Genomic DNA, 14,055 nt, shown 5'->3' on the forward strand with positions numbered 1-14,055 from the left:
TTATACAGCGTGTTCACACGTATATATAGCTTTACAAATACGCATGGTTGGTGATAACACTCCTGCTCTTATTGCGAGGTGCAATTAAGGGCACATTATAAATCTGTTACAACTCCAGAATATCCATAATCAAAATTACCTGTTTTGGCTGGAAGTTGTTAATGAAAAAGAAAGAAATAATTGATTATTAAGCTGTTATCGATTGGCTGTCGACTTATACATTCACAAGTCATAGGGCATGATGATAAAACATGTATCAAAGTTGAAATAACACTTTATCATCATGAATTTCATGTATTTTAAAGTATAACATGCTATGAAATTGTTGAACTTTATATGCTTCCATTGTTTATAAAAAACAAAACAAAATGAAAGATACTGTATTATCAGACAGATATAGCGTTCATGCACCCAAGGACAAAAATTAGAGGCTGTCTAAAAATGAAACTATTTGTTTCATCAATGCATCACCAAGGATCAACTCTCTTTTACAGCTCACTTTTAATAACTCTGATCCTGCTCTATTCGACTTTCTGAACATACAACGGTCTGCTTTAGTTAACTTTTGTCACAGCTACAGCAGGGCTTAACACCCTTCAGGGGCCCAGGACACATGGACACCAACAATCAATGTCCGGATCCCCAAAAGCTCAAGATTGTTACATAGGACTCATGCATATATATATATATGCATGTTTTTATATATTGTATTTTACATTTGTAAAACATTGCCCAATTCGGCCTTGTAGGCCGCGACGCATTGTTGTTCTTTTATTCTCAATAAAACCATTATCAATTCAATTCAACAATACAGACTAAAAATTGAATCCTAGACCCCCTTCCAAAATAATTTAGTGTGAAGCACTGGATATGGTATCTATTGAAGGAACATCGTTCACCAAACAATGTGGACAATTTGAAAGTCTAGGAATTTAATTCCTGGCAAGAAATAAAGAGGCTATCGGTAATGGCTGGGGCTTAACGTACCTGCCCTGCCCTTGGGCCCGGACTATCTACTCACCGTTGTTATCGTCGCTGGCATAGCTACCACTCTTGACGGCCGTCAGGGTGATGCCCTCGTCTCCCTTGGAGGATCCTATTTGCTGTTTCCTCTGCTCCTGGAGCTTCTTCTCTCCACGGGACCTGTTAAATAATAATAATATTAAAAAACGGTGCTTATAAAGCGCTTACCACCATAGTCTCTAAGCTCCATAACAAATAAAATACAATGATAAACAGTTTAACATATTAATCAAAACAAAAAGATGCAAATAAACCTACAAATTACAATACATATAAAAATATACATCAATGTGAACAGAGTGAGTTAATCATCAAAATCAATGCTGAATAAATGTGTTTTAAGACAAGTTCTGAATTGGTTAACAGTCTGACAGTTTTTGACATTAAAAGGTAGTTTGTTCCAAAGTATATTCAGATTGAGAGATTCAGATTCAAATTAATTTTATTGGTCCATTTGGAAATTCAGTTGTTGGCATTACATAAGCACATGAACAATATACAATAGAAAATAAAATACACAAATAGATAATACACAGTAGCAAATGTACAATGACATATTCATATGGAAACACGGATATAAATCGTTTTTACATAGTGGAATGATATAAGAAAATAGAATAAATAAATTGACTTCCAACACTATTGAAAATGTACAATTGCGTAGAATTTGGAAATAGTATTGTTATTATATATTATTTTATTTTATTATTATTATCATTATTATCATCATCATTATTATCGTTATCATAATTATTATTGTTACTATTATTATTATTATTATTATCATCATCATTATCAACAGTATTTACTGTTTCTAACGTTTTCTAACGTTTCTTTCACAATGCAATTGCATGACCAGAACTCAACTTTACCTTTAAACTTATTTGGATGTGCAAGTATACTACACTACTTTGGGGTTTCACCCTACGGTACCCATGCATACTTACTGCATGCATGTCAGGCAGACGGCCATGAGTACGACCACGACAAAGAGCACGCAGACGATGGGGATCATGATCTTGTCCATAGAGTTGTCGATCTCGGTCACGCGCTTCTCACCGATGAAAACGATGCCGTCGTCCTTTGTTTTATTGAAGCCGGTGGCAGCATCGATAGCCTCTTTATTGTCCTCCACAATGACTGCACAGAGGAGAAATCGAGCAACAAACATCATCTTTATGATGTAGGTTCTAAATAATGATAAGAACACTAAAGACCTGAATATTGGAACATTTAAGGCTTCTGGTCAAAAGCCAAATCAGCTATACATCGTAGCAAATCACACTACTGGTATATGTCACTGCGATTCTGAGCCAATTTACATTTTCCTCCTTGAAATCCATTGAATTATTTGTAATTTTATAAATCATATATCATCGATCATTAAGATTTCAGGGGTTTGAATGTTTACATCAAAATGCTATTGCAATTCTTCCAAAATCGGATCGTAGTCAATCGTATAGTGTGCTCCTATTTAACTAGAATATTCGTGTACACATACTTAGTCTTTAGGAAATCAGATATTATATTAGAGTAGTGGTACTGTATAACAAGAACATTTTGCGTGCATGAAATTTTCACTAATTTGCAAATGCTTCAGGTTTATAAAATTTTAATTTTGCGAAAAATTCATTCAGAATTGTCTCGATTTATAATGCAGAATTTTTGCAATTTGTGCCAGTTTCTTGCCTTGAAAATGGCTCCCCTTGCAAATAACTACACAAGTTACACGACACAAATATGACTGGTTTTACAGTTATATCATTGTACTGGCATAAACAAGGTATTTCTTAGTCAAGTCTGTAGGCTTGGAGACATGCAGCTCCCCATCATACAATGTACATGTGGTACAGTTTGTATCTCGATCAGTCGCACCTCCAAACCGACTCCACGTTAACCGACTCCACGTTTTAAACCCCCAACCCGACAATTTCGGCCATTGGGGGTAATGCAATTGCTTGCTCGGTCTAGTGTCGGTCTCGTTGGTGTGACTGTGGTGTAAGCTACTTACTTGCGACTGTGTCCTTAGGAACGAGATACTCCATGGCAGCATCGTCAGCTCTGTCGGCTTCAGGAAACCTGACGTAAAAGGTCATTTTGATGTCACCGTTGAAATACTCGGGAGAATCCGATGACACAACCACGGTAAAGGTAGAGTTGCTGCAGAAAGATAATGATATAATTTATTTAATAAATTACTGTATTTATTTTTTAATAAACACTGACTGTTCGTGCAGGCTCAATGGATCAGTTGATAAAATGCAATGCAATAATTAAGCATGTTGACAATAATATCACAAATATAGAGCATAAATATTAATTACATAAAATAATACAATACAAAAATTACAATATTTAACATTTTGAAAACGTTGAGGTTCGTCACATAAAAATGCATGAAAAAGAATCATGATAACAGAGTTTATGGATGGATATGTACAGCATTCATGCACAATTTCAGATAATCAATCTATTTTTGAGCTCTAAATCATACCAAATGTTACATGGAGCATCATCAAATTATGAACTTTGAAGATAAAAAAAAACATTGTCCTATTTCGCGTCAAACATGTTCTCATTTAAATCCCAATAAGCTGCATGTGCACATGAAAAACAATATAGCTTCCTGTTAGTATTACAAACTACCATGACTTTGATGGAAAACAGCATTTAAATTATAATCACATTCCCTGCACTTTCCTTCATGTATTTGACTCAAAACCATATAAATGAATGTAGGATTACATCACATTCAATAAAATATTGAAATTAAAGCATGTATTCTTCCTTATATTTTCATATTCATACACGTGTACAATGTAAAGATAGTATGCTGGCATCCATTTTCAGAGACCTACTATAGCCTGTTCACCATTAGTAACCTAGACATCCCTAATGCGAGTAAACAAATAAATAAATATCTCTCTCAATTAAGTCTTATGCAAATATAGAAATTAATTAAGAGCTGTAATTACCTTTTGCTATTAAGTTATTTCAAATTTTTGCCATTGAAGATAACATACCTTTTTCGTTTTGATAACATGTTTTATGTAGAATATGTACATATAGTTACATGTACTATAGATCCTTAAATGCAAACAAAACTTTGTGCCTTATAAGTGTCTACAATGTACTGGTAGTAATTGCCTAATACTGAATCAATATTTACTCAATATTATATTGACTTATAAGTTAACTCCACCCAGCTGAGTTGATGCTAATGGCTACATCTAACATGTAACTAGCTCTTTATAGCATAGCAAAAATCATTATTACATTTTAGGATATGTTATCTCCTTGGATAAAACCAGAGAATTAACAACAAAAATACTAATAATGTGTGTATAACATGTGTGTAATGATAATAAACATAATAATACTACTGCTTCTATTATTAATTACCACTACTACTAATAATTATAAAACAATTATAACAATATATTAAAATAATAATAATAAAACCAATATTTACTACTAACAATAAATAAATATGTAGACTGATTTACAGCCCAAATTTTGATTAGGAAATCTTCAAAGATTAAAAGCACATGTATGTCCTGTGTTTGGAGTCGATCAGAAAAGAGTTCACTGATAGTATTTTAGATAGAGCAAAGGATATGCTCCACTGCTCATCCATAAACTGCATGATATATGAACAACAATGCACTACCATGTATTAAAATGCACAATGCTTTAATAAGCAGACATCTGTAAATAATAGCACACTCTCGATGATTAATTCATCAATAATAACACACCCACGGTTTTTTCATGAATATCGATGCATGAAGACACAAAAGAGCTTGCAATGCATGGTCTGTCGGCCAGCCTAGATACTTGAATTACACATGCGTGCACACCAGCAGAATATGTTTGAGTGCTTTTTGTATCCCATGCAATGCACTACACCTGTACAGGCATTTTTATAATTTGCTCTGGGATTTTTCTTTTCAATCAGTAATATAGCCTCAGTGTTTTTATTTACAAATTCACTTTTATCACTATATAAACATTAAGATTTCTTTTTGTGTTTGTGTGGGACATACAATGTCATTCGTGTTTGCTGAAAGTATACCCATTTTTATATTTTGCTTGTAAAGTATAGTGTGCTGGATCGATTTTGTAACTATGCACTAAAATTCTCAAATTGTTGTCACACAAAAAATTGTACGCGTCCATATGATAATTAATCAAAAAAACATGCTGAGGTTCAGGTAATATCTTAAATTTGTACATGTAGTAGCAAATTATACACAAACTGAGTCTATATACCTACATTGTACATATATGTAAGACAGCTTTTTACATGTACACTGTACATGTTGATAGTACACTAATAATGTTCATTTGGGATATACATGTACAATGTAGCTTTAATAATTGGCCTACAAAATATTTGATTTGTTGTTGTTGCTTGTTGTGCATATCCTACATGTACATGTACAATATGTACAACAACAAAAAGGTCCTGTGCCCAGTACGCCTACACTGTACACATCTACATGTACATCTACATGTATGACATACAACCCTGCATGCTTTTCATTTAAAATTTTGAAGTGTATACCATCCAACGATCAAAAGAGATAGCACTCATTGCTTTGATGCATCTATGCTTGAGTGACTCCATCATAAAATAGAACCGAGTAATTAATGGCCCTGAGGCTGTTTAATGGACCGATACAATTATACCCTGTGCATATCTCCAAACATGACAATATGACACTGTACATCATGTGTGACATACATACCGTGTATTAAACATGGGCTTCCTTATGTATCTCTTCGATCATTTGAAATTACTGTGTACATGCATGTAGATCATATGTTCAAGTTCAAGTACATTCTTTATTTGTTCTTCAGTTTAAAAACGTGTAAAACATTAAAATAAAATACAAGGCATTTCAAGGTACATGTAGAATACAAGGTTAATTAATTCATATAAAAGAAGAAGAACAAAAGGGCCATCATTAACAGCCTACTGGTATATATGTACATGTATACTGCAGGCTTGACATGTTGATGGTCCCAAGATAATCAAGTTATAAGATTAATATTTTGGCAGAGATAATTTGCAGAAAATAGGTAAAACAAAGGTGCTGGGGGTATGAACTGGTAAACTAATTTGATAACCTATCAAGAGTAATTACTGTGACTCAAATATGTGGGCATGCCTGCCCACAGGAAAGAAATGAGCCTGCCGCATACTCCTGCGGCAGACTTGCCGCAGATCTGCAGCAGACCTGCCGCAGACAGTCATCTTTTTCACATGCAAATTAGTTTTGCCGCAGACTTGCCGCAGACTTGCCGCAGACTTGCCGCATACTCTTTCAGTATGATGAAGAGTCTGCGGCAGGTCTGCCGCAGACTTGCCGCATACTCTTTCAGTATGATGAAGAGTCTGCTGCAGGTCTGCCGCAGACTTGCTGCAGACTTGCCGCATACTCTTTCAGTACGATGAAGAGTCTGCGGCAGGTCTGCCGCAGACTTGCCGCATACTCTTTCAGTATGATGAAGAGTCTGCTGCAGGTCTGCCGCAGACTTGCCGCAGACTTGCCGCATACTCTTTCAGTATGATGAAGAGTCTGCGGCAGGTCTGCCGCAGACTTGCTGCAGACTTGCCGCATACTCTTTCAGTATGATGAAGAGTCTGCGGCAGGTCTGCCGCAGACTTGCCGCATACTCTTTCAGTATGATGAAGAGTCTGCTGCAGGTCTGCCGCAGACTTGCTGCAGACTTGCCGCATACTCTTTCAGTACGATGAAGAGTCTGCGGCAGGTCTGCCGCAGACTTGCTGCAGACCTGCCGCATACTCTTTCAGTATGATGAAGAGTCTGCTGCAGGTCTGCCGCAGACTTGCTGCAGACCTGCCGCAGACTCTTCGTCATGAATATTCATATCTCATATAGACCTGCTGCAGACCTGCCGCATACTCTTTCATATCCAGTACGTGGCAATAAAGTATGCATGTAGAAGAACCAGTGATAAACTGATTGATACTTCATAATCGATATTGGCAATATCGATATTACCAATTAGGTAATACCAATATGTATGCCGATATTACCAATTAGGTATATTCTATTCTCAATTGTATTAACTTCATCACATTGATCATTTGAAGTGTATTCAAGAGTAACATTTAAAGTGACACAGGCTCGTACACATATATATACTAAATATGTATATTGTTTCTTGGTTAGTAATCATAGTTTCTTGGTTAGTAATCAATATATCTATTGCTTAAACGTGAATGTAATTGTAACATGATCAGACAAAATAATCTATTGGTTAATAATGGCAAAAGGAAAATAGAAATCACAAAAATGATGTGCATTGTCTTAATTTGCTTAACAAATCATGATAAATGTATTTTTCTGTCACACGTGTAAAGTAATAATGAATATGCATGAGATGATTGGTTTCAATTGGCCCTATTAGACTTTGATGGGATTTCCTGTGGCAGACCTGCCGCAGACTGTTCCTGTGGCGTACTGGTATGCGGCAAGTCTGGAGCAAAGTTTCGCCCTGCCGCAGATCTGCCGCAGACTTTTCCTGTGGCATACTAGTATGCGGCAAGTCTGGAGCAAAGTTTCATCCTGCCGCAGATCTGCCGCAGACTGTTCCTAGCTGTGGCATACTAGTATGCGGCAAGTCTGCAGCAAAATTTCATCCTGCCGCAGATCTGCCGCAGACTGTTCCTGTGGCATACTAGTATGCGGCAAGTCTGGAGCAAAGTTTCATCCTGCCCCAGATCTGCCGCAGACTGTTCCTGTGGCATACTAGTATGCGGCAAGTCTGCAGCAAAATTTCATCCTGCCGCAGATCTGCCGCAGACTTTTCCTGTGGCATACTAGTATGCGGCAAGTCTGGAGCAAAGTTTCATCCTGCCGCAGATCTGCCGCAGATTGTTCCTGTGGCATACTAGTATGCGGCAAGTCTGCAGCAAAATTTCATCCTGCCGCAGATCTGCCGCAGACTGTTCCTGTGGCATACTAGTATGCGGCAAGTCTGGAGCAAAGTTTCATCCTGCCGCAGATCTGCCGCAGACTGTTCCTGTGGCATACTAGTATGCGGCAAGTCTGCAGCAAAATTTCATCCTGCCGCAGATCTGCCGCAGACTGTTCCTGTGGCATACTGGTATGCGGCAAGTCTGCAGCAAAATTTCTTTCTGCCGCATACTTCGGCATACTCTTTGCCGCAGACTTTTAGTCTGCGGCAGGTCTGCGGCAGATCTGCGGCAGGTCTGCGGCAGGTCTGCGGCATACTTTTCACTTTCCTATGGGTGCATATACATGTATATGGCTGCACTCCTTATTAGAGTCATTACATGTAAAAGTACATGCCTTCTACAAGTAGGCCTAAAGGTACTTGAATCCTCTATCTCTATCTCTCTCTCTGTCTGTCTGTCTCTCTCTCTTTATCGCTATCTCTATTGCTTATAATGCGACATGTACAGTGACCTAAATGTTTACTTAGTTAAACAGAGCAATATGTACACATCAGTTATTATCAAATCATTATTATTACTTTTTATCTTGTCACAATATAAAATGTGGTATATATTGAACATACATGTACATATATACTGTACAGTGTATGAGTGAAAAGTTCATGTCTGACATTGTACATGCAGCCTAGGTTATAGTCCTTGAGTGCAGCAGTATCTGCACGGTGATACATGTACTATGCTGTTTGCATATTGTGCACATATAATGTATGTACCTAGCCAGAGACTAACAGAGCTATATAAAAGGCTCTGCTCAAGGATTTAGGAATTGTGATAACATGTCAAATTTGAGTCTGTGCGTGCAGACTACATGCACATGTAGCCTTTATAAAAATTCAGTATCCATGAAGTCAGTTTTTATAATTAATCCTATCTACATGTGTGAACAAACAATCGTTTTTTAAAGCAAACATCCTTTCTTGTGAAAAGTGTCATAACTATACACCGTTTGTTCCTCTTTCCTTGTGGTGGTCCTATGGTGTCATACAGAAACTAAGTTTGGGGATATTTGCCTTCTCAAATATTCCTTGCACTTCCTGCTTCCTGACTCAATTCACCGAGACCTTCATCTAAATATCTAATACAGCAGTAGACAGTTTTCTTTACCAAAATGTCATGTCTGGAAATGGGAAATATCTAGAAGACTTCCTCATTATGTTCAGATCGAGGCAGAATTTTTTTAACGATTGAAATAATGGATTCAAATTTCAATAAAAGATTAAAGCACTTTTGTAAGATCACTTTTTGGAATCATTGTTCCAAGTCAATCATCAAAGCAGCAGCCACATGTACACTGTTTCATTGAAAATTACAGAAGAAATGATACACTTTCATTTATGGACATGGGTGTCAATCCCGGGGGGGATGGGGGGATATATCCCCCCAAAAATTTCAGGTGGGGGGGGGGGATGGCCTGTACAATCATCCCCCCCAATAATTCACCATCAAAAAAAAAAGAAAAAGAAAAATTAATGATGAGAGCCTGATAAGAGTAGTTCATGGTTATTACTCGTATGATGACCATCAATATACACATTTTGCTATCTCATTTTCATGGTACATACAAATATACGAAATAAATGAGACAACCGTATATGGGGGGGGGGGGGCAGACAAGGACACGATACAACGAATCGTCTTCCTTCTCTAATAATGTAATAAAACGGTAAAGCTTCCGCGCTTTGCGCGTGATGGGCGAAAATGAATATAGACAAGGATTGAGAGTAATAATTTTCTAAACCATCAAAGCTTCCGCGCTTTGCGCGGGAGGGTGGGGGGGGGGGGATTGCACTCAGACAAGGACACGATACAACGAATCGTCTTCTTTCTCTAATAATTTAATGAAACGTGAAAGCTTCCGCGCTTCGCGCGAGATGGGCGAAAATGAATTCAGACAAGGATAAAGAGTAATAATTTAATGAAATGCAAAGCTTCTGCGCGGGGAAACTGAATTCAGACAAGGACACGATACAATGAATCGTCTTCTTTTTCTAATAATTTAATGAAACGTGAAAGCTTCCGCGCTTTGCGCGAGATGGGCGAAAATGAATTCAGACAAGGATTAAGAGTAATAATTTATTGAAATGCAAAGCTTCCGCGCGGGGAAACTGAATTCAGACAAGGACACGATACAATGAATCGTCTTCTTTTTCTAATAATTTAATGAAATGTGAAAGCTTCCGCGCTTTGCACGAGTTGTCGAAAATATAGACGAGGATTAAGAGTAATAATTTACTGAACCGTCAAAGCTTCCGCGCTTCGGGCGGGAGGGCGGGGGGAATTGCACTCAGACAAAGACACGATACAACGAATCGTTTTCTTTCTCTAATAATTTAATAAACCGTGAAAGCTTTCGCACTTCGCGCGAGATGGGTGAAAATGAATTCATACAAGGATTAAGAGTAATAATTATTTGAAACGTCAAAGCTTAACCCTGTTCGCGCAGGAGGGGGGGGGGAACTGAATTAAAAGTCGAGAATGGTACAACGGATCGTCTTCTTTCCCTAATAATTTAATGAAACGTCAAAGCTTCCGCGCTTCGCGCAGGAGGGTGGGGAAACTGAATTCAGACAAGGATTAAGAGTCGAGAATGGTACATCAAATCGTCTTCTTCCTTTAATAATCTAATGAAACGTCAAAGCTTCCGCGCTTCGCGGGGGAATGGGGAAACTCCTCCCTCCCTGCACCCAACCCCCTAGGGAGTGCGCTTCGTGTGCTCACTACCCCCCCCCCCCCAAAATGAAATCCTGGCTACGCGCTTGGGGATGGGGTGCAACCTGCCACACGCTTCTACCTCTAGGTTGCTTTGATCCATTGCAGAAAATATTTTGGCACCTATCATCCCCCCCAACCACGGATACAAATCGTCACCCTTGTTTATGGAATTACAATTATTACATGCTCTATTTTACTTTTTGGAATCACAAACCTTATTTCATGTCCAGAATCACCAACCCTAATTCATTTTTGGAAATACAAACCTTTGGCATTATGAACCTTCAGCTTTCAGAACCTTTCAAAGTAACAAACTTTCAGAGTTCTGATTCGCACGCACAAAAACGTTCTTAGTATCATGCGTGATCAAGGCTTTGGGAAATATATCTGACACTCACCTGCTACTTTCCGATATCTGACAGGCAGCAGAGTTGGTTGGATTCCTGCAATAGGTGTTCACAGCTGTTGTGACTGATGATGTAAAGTTGTCAGTGTGTTCTTGAGTCCACTGAAGAGTACAGAAAAATAAAAAAAATGTGATATACCTAAGCGCAAAGCAGGTTTTGGAGACATGGAATGTTGTGAAATGTTGTTGGGTATCAACGTGTTCAGGGCATGTCACTGCATAATTTCTAGGTGGACTACCTTAAATGTACTGCAGAAGAAAAAACGACTGCCATGTATAACTACTGTTGAACAAATTTGAGGATTGGTTTTTACATGTTTAAATGACGTTCGTATCGTATAGTATGGTGTGGGCTTTACAATGCATGTACATGTACAGTTCCATGCCCGTTGCCAGCAATTATTCCCAACTTTTCTCAGTTTTGTTTGTTTACCAAACCACAAAGAAAACTTGGTGTAAAGTCTCTGCCTGGCAACGTTACTCATGTTATGATTTGCCATCACAATTAAAAGACTGATCACTGAATGTAACTACAGAACATGTGTGCAATGCAAAAATGAGAACCACAGATCTGTCAGTAGTACATGAGAAATGGTAAAACACTTTTCACTATGAAAAATAATAATCAACTCAAATGAAAACTCTCTGACTTCCTTGAGAGCACCTCTAAATTAATGTTGGACTGTGACGTAGAAACGTCCATTTTCTTGGTTGCTGATGAGGAGGGGGATGCATTGTGTACAAACTGTATTTAATACTACATATGTACATGTATTTGTTCCCCCTTCTTTAATACTCAGTTGCAAAGCTACATATAATTGCAAATGTTAATTAGCCTATACATTTGTTTGTAATTGATTAATATTATATAATGTATCTGAAATAATGATACCGCATCTTGCATTTAATTACATAACTTATAATTGTTTAATAGGCCCTAATTACTTTTCAACTTTGAAGGTAACCCAAGGCTAAACTTTTTATTTTTGTTTTATGTAAATCATCCATTGGAATTGGGACAGGAGGCTTTATGCCACAGTAATTTAGTTAACTTTTTCTGTCCCTGGCGTTCCAATGGTTGATAATTATGTCTTATTTTGTATTGTGTACACTGATATGTAATGTTTTCTTTGCCGAATAAATAATAATAATAATAATAATAATAAGTGAACCTTACACTAAGTTAAAAACACAAATAAAAGTTGACAAAGTAAAGTTCATGGTTAAACATTCTTGAACTTTGAGGAATAAGATCTGCATGCTTACGTCATCTACGTCGTAGATATGATCAAATCTGACGACGAGTGAGTCGCTCGCGATTTCATCTGAGGAATAAAAAGCACATACACATATTTCCCATCAGTTTTTGCAAAGAAAAGGATAGAATAAATTTAGGGGATATTAGGTTGAGATTATTTGATTTTCAAAACGTAGGATATACCGACATGTATTTATTGAGATTTGAAATCACATTATAAAATTCATCTGGTTTTTTGGTGTATTGGTGTTTACATTTTACCCATTTATCCATTTGTTTTAAAATTCATGATTGGATTTGAAGCTCGATGTGATGTCTATATAAAAGCATGCAAAATCTAAGAAATGTAATTAACAAAAAACAACACAAAGCAAAGCAAAACAAAACATGTGGCTCCTCCTTATGCTCATAAATTATAATGTACTGTCATTTAAGGACTTTTTGTTCACTTTGCTGGTAGTTAATACCGGTAGTAGTGATTTAGCTTCAAACATATAGAGCAAACATTATATCAAACCCTACCTTTGAAGAAAAAAAGGCCAGGGCTAATGTAATTAGTTATCAAAATGTATAAATGCAAAGGTAGAAAGAAAAAATGAGGGGGGACTCAACAGTGGCATACCACAATACATGCCACACTTTAAGTCGTCTCAGTATTTGAAGAAAAAAAGACACAGAAAAAACAACAACTTCACAATCACATTTTGACTTAGACCTAGTCTTAGACCGAAAGCTTCAGTCTCTATAATCGTCGGTTGTTCCACTGAGACTACGTCTGGCTCCACTAGACCTCCGGTTATAGAGACTGAACGACTGCCTATGCCAGCCTGTGTTGAACTTATTCCGCTAGATTTTAGCCGCTAGGCCCCTCCCACAAACTTGCCACGGCCGTATTGTTATGCCCCCAAAATCCCCCAAAATGTCATTTTACCTCGTTCATTTCCAATTTTAAATTAGGCCTAGGCTATAATACATCGGTTCCACTTACTAACTTTATTGATATAATCCGTTTAATGGTCCCTTTTAAGGAAATTATGGGTCAAAATCGACATCCATGTTGAAAATCTTGCAAGCCGTGTTAAACTCTCGCTGCCGTCAATCTCATCCCTTCTAGTCTACGCCGAAGGCAAAATGATTATGAAGGAAAAACTGCGCCATCTACACGTTCGTAATGGCGTTATCACAGTTTTCCTTCATAATCATTTTGCCTTCGGCGTAGACTAGAAGGGATGAGATTGACGGCAGCGAGAGTTTAACACGGCTTGCAAGATTTTCAACATGGATGTCGATTTTGACCCATAATTTCCTTAAAAGGGACCATTAAACGGATTATATCAATAAAGTTAGTAAGTGGAACCGATGTATTATAGCCTAGGCCTAATTTAAAATTGGAAATGAACGAGGTAAAATGACATTTTGGGGGATTTTGGGGGCATAACAATACGGCCGTGGCAAGTTTGTGGGAGGGGCCTAGCGGCTAAAATCTAGCGGAATAAGTTCAACACAGGCTGGCATAGGCGATCGTTCTGTCTCTATAACCGGAGGTCTAGTGGAGCCAGACGTAGTCTCAGTGGAACAACCGACGATTATAGAGACTGAAGCTTTCGGTCTAACCTAGTCTTAGCCAAATTTACTTTTTTTAAT

The 14,055-nt window shown here is 37.6% G+C and overlaps 1 protein-coding gene across 5 annotated transcripts in view; it reads right to left on the reverse strand.

The window, feature by feature from the left end:
• Positions 1-14,055, reverse strand: part of LOC100892278 — a 36,596-nt gene that overhangs the window by 17,028 nt on the left and 5,513 nt on the right. For 4 of the 5 annotated variants that reach the window (XR_004062145.1, XM_030974976.1, XM_030974978.1 and 1 more), the window contains exons 3-8: positions 12,420-12,478; positions 11,146-11,255; positions 3,035-3,183; positions 1,971-2,163; positions 1,022-1,143; positions 140-148 (exon numbers count right to left, since the gene is read on the reverse strand). Coding sequence is in view for 4 of the 5 variants with exons in the window: in XM_030974976.1 (XP_030830836.1) it covers positions 140-148; positions 1,022-1,143; positions 1,971-2,163; positions 3,035-3,183; positions 11,146-11,255; positions 12,420-12,478 (642 nt within the window). In the remaining variant the exon portion in view is untranslated. The remainder of the gene's footprint in view (positions 1-139; positions 149-1,021; positions 1,144-1,970; positions 2,164-3,034; positions 3,184-11,145; positions 11,256-12,419; positions 12,479-14,055) is intronic. The other variant, XM_030974977.1, reaches the window with a different exon arrangement.

The sequence above is a fragment of the Strongylocentrotus purpuratus genome, unplaced genomic scaffold, assembly GCF_000002235.5.
Source record: "Strongylocentrotus purpuratus isolate Spur 01 unplaced genomic scaffold, Spur_5.0 spur5_scaffold_7, whole genome shotgun sequence".
Classification (NCBI taxonomy): domain Eukaryota; kingdom Metazoa; phylum Echinodermata; class Echinoidea; order Camarodonta; family Strongylocentrotidae; genus Strongylocentrotus; species Strongylocentrotus purpuratus.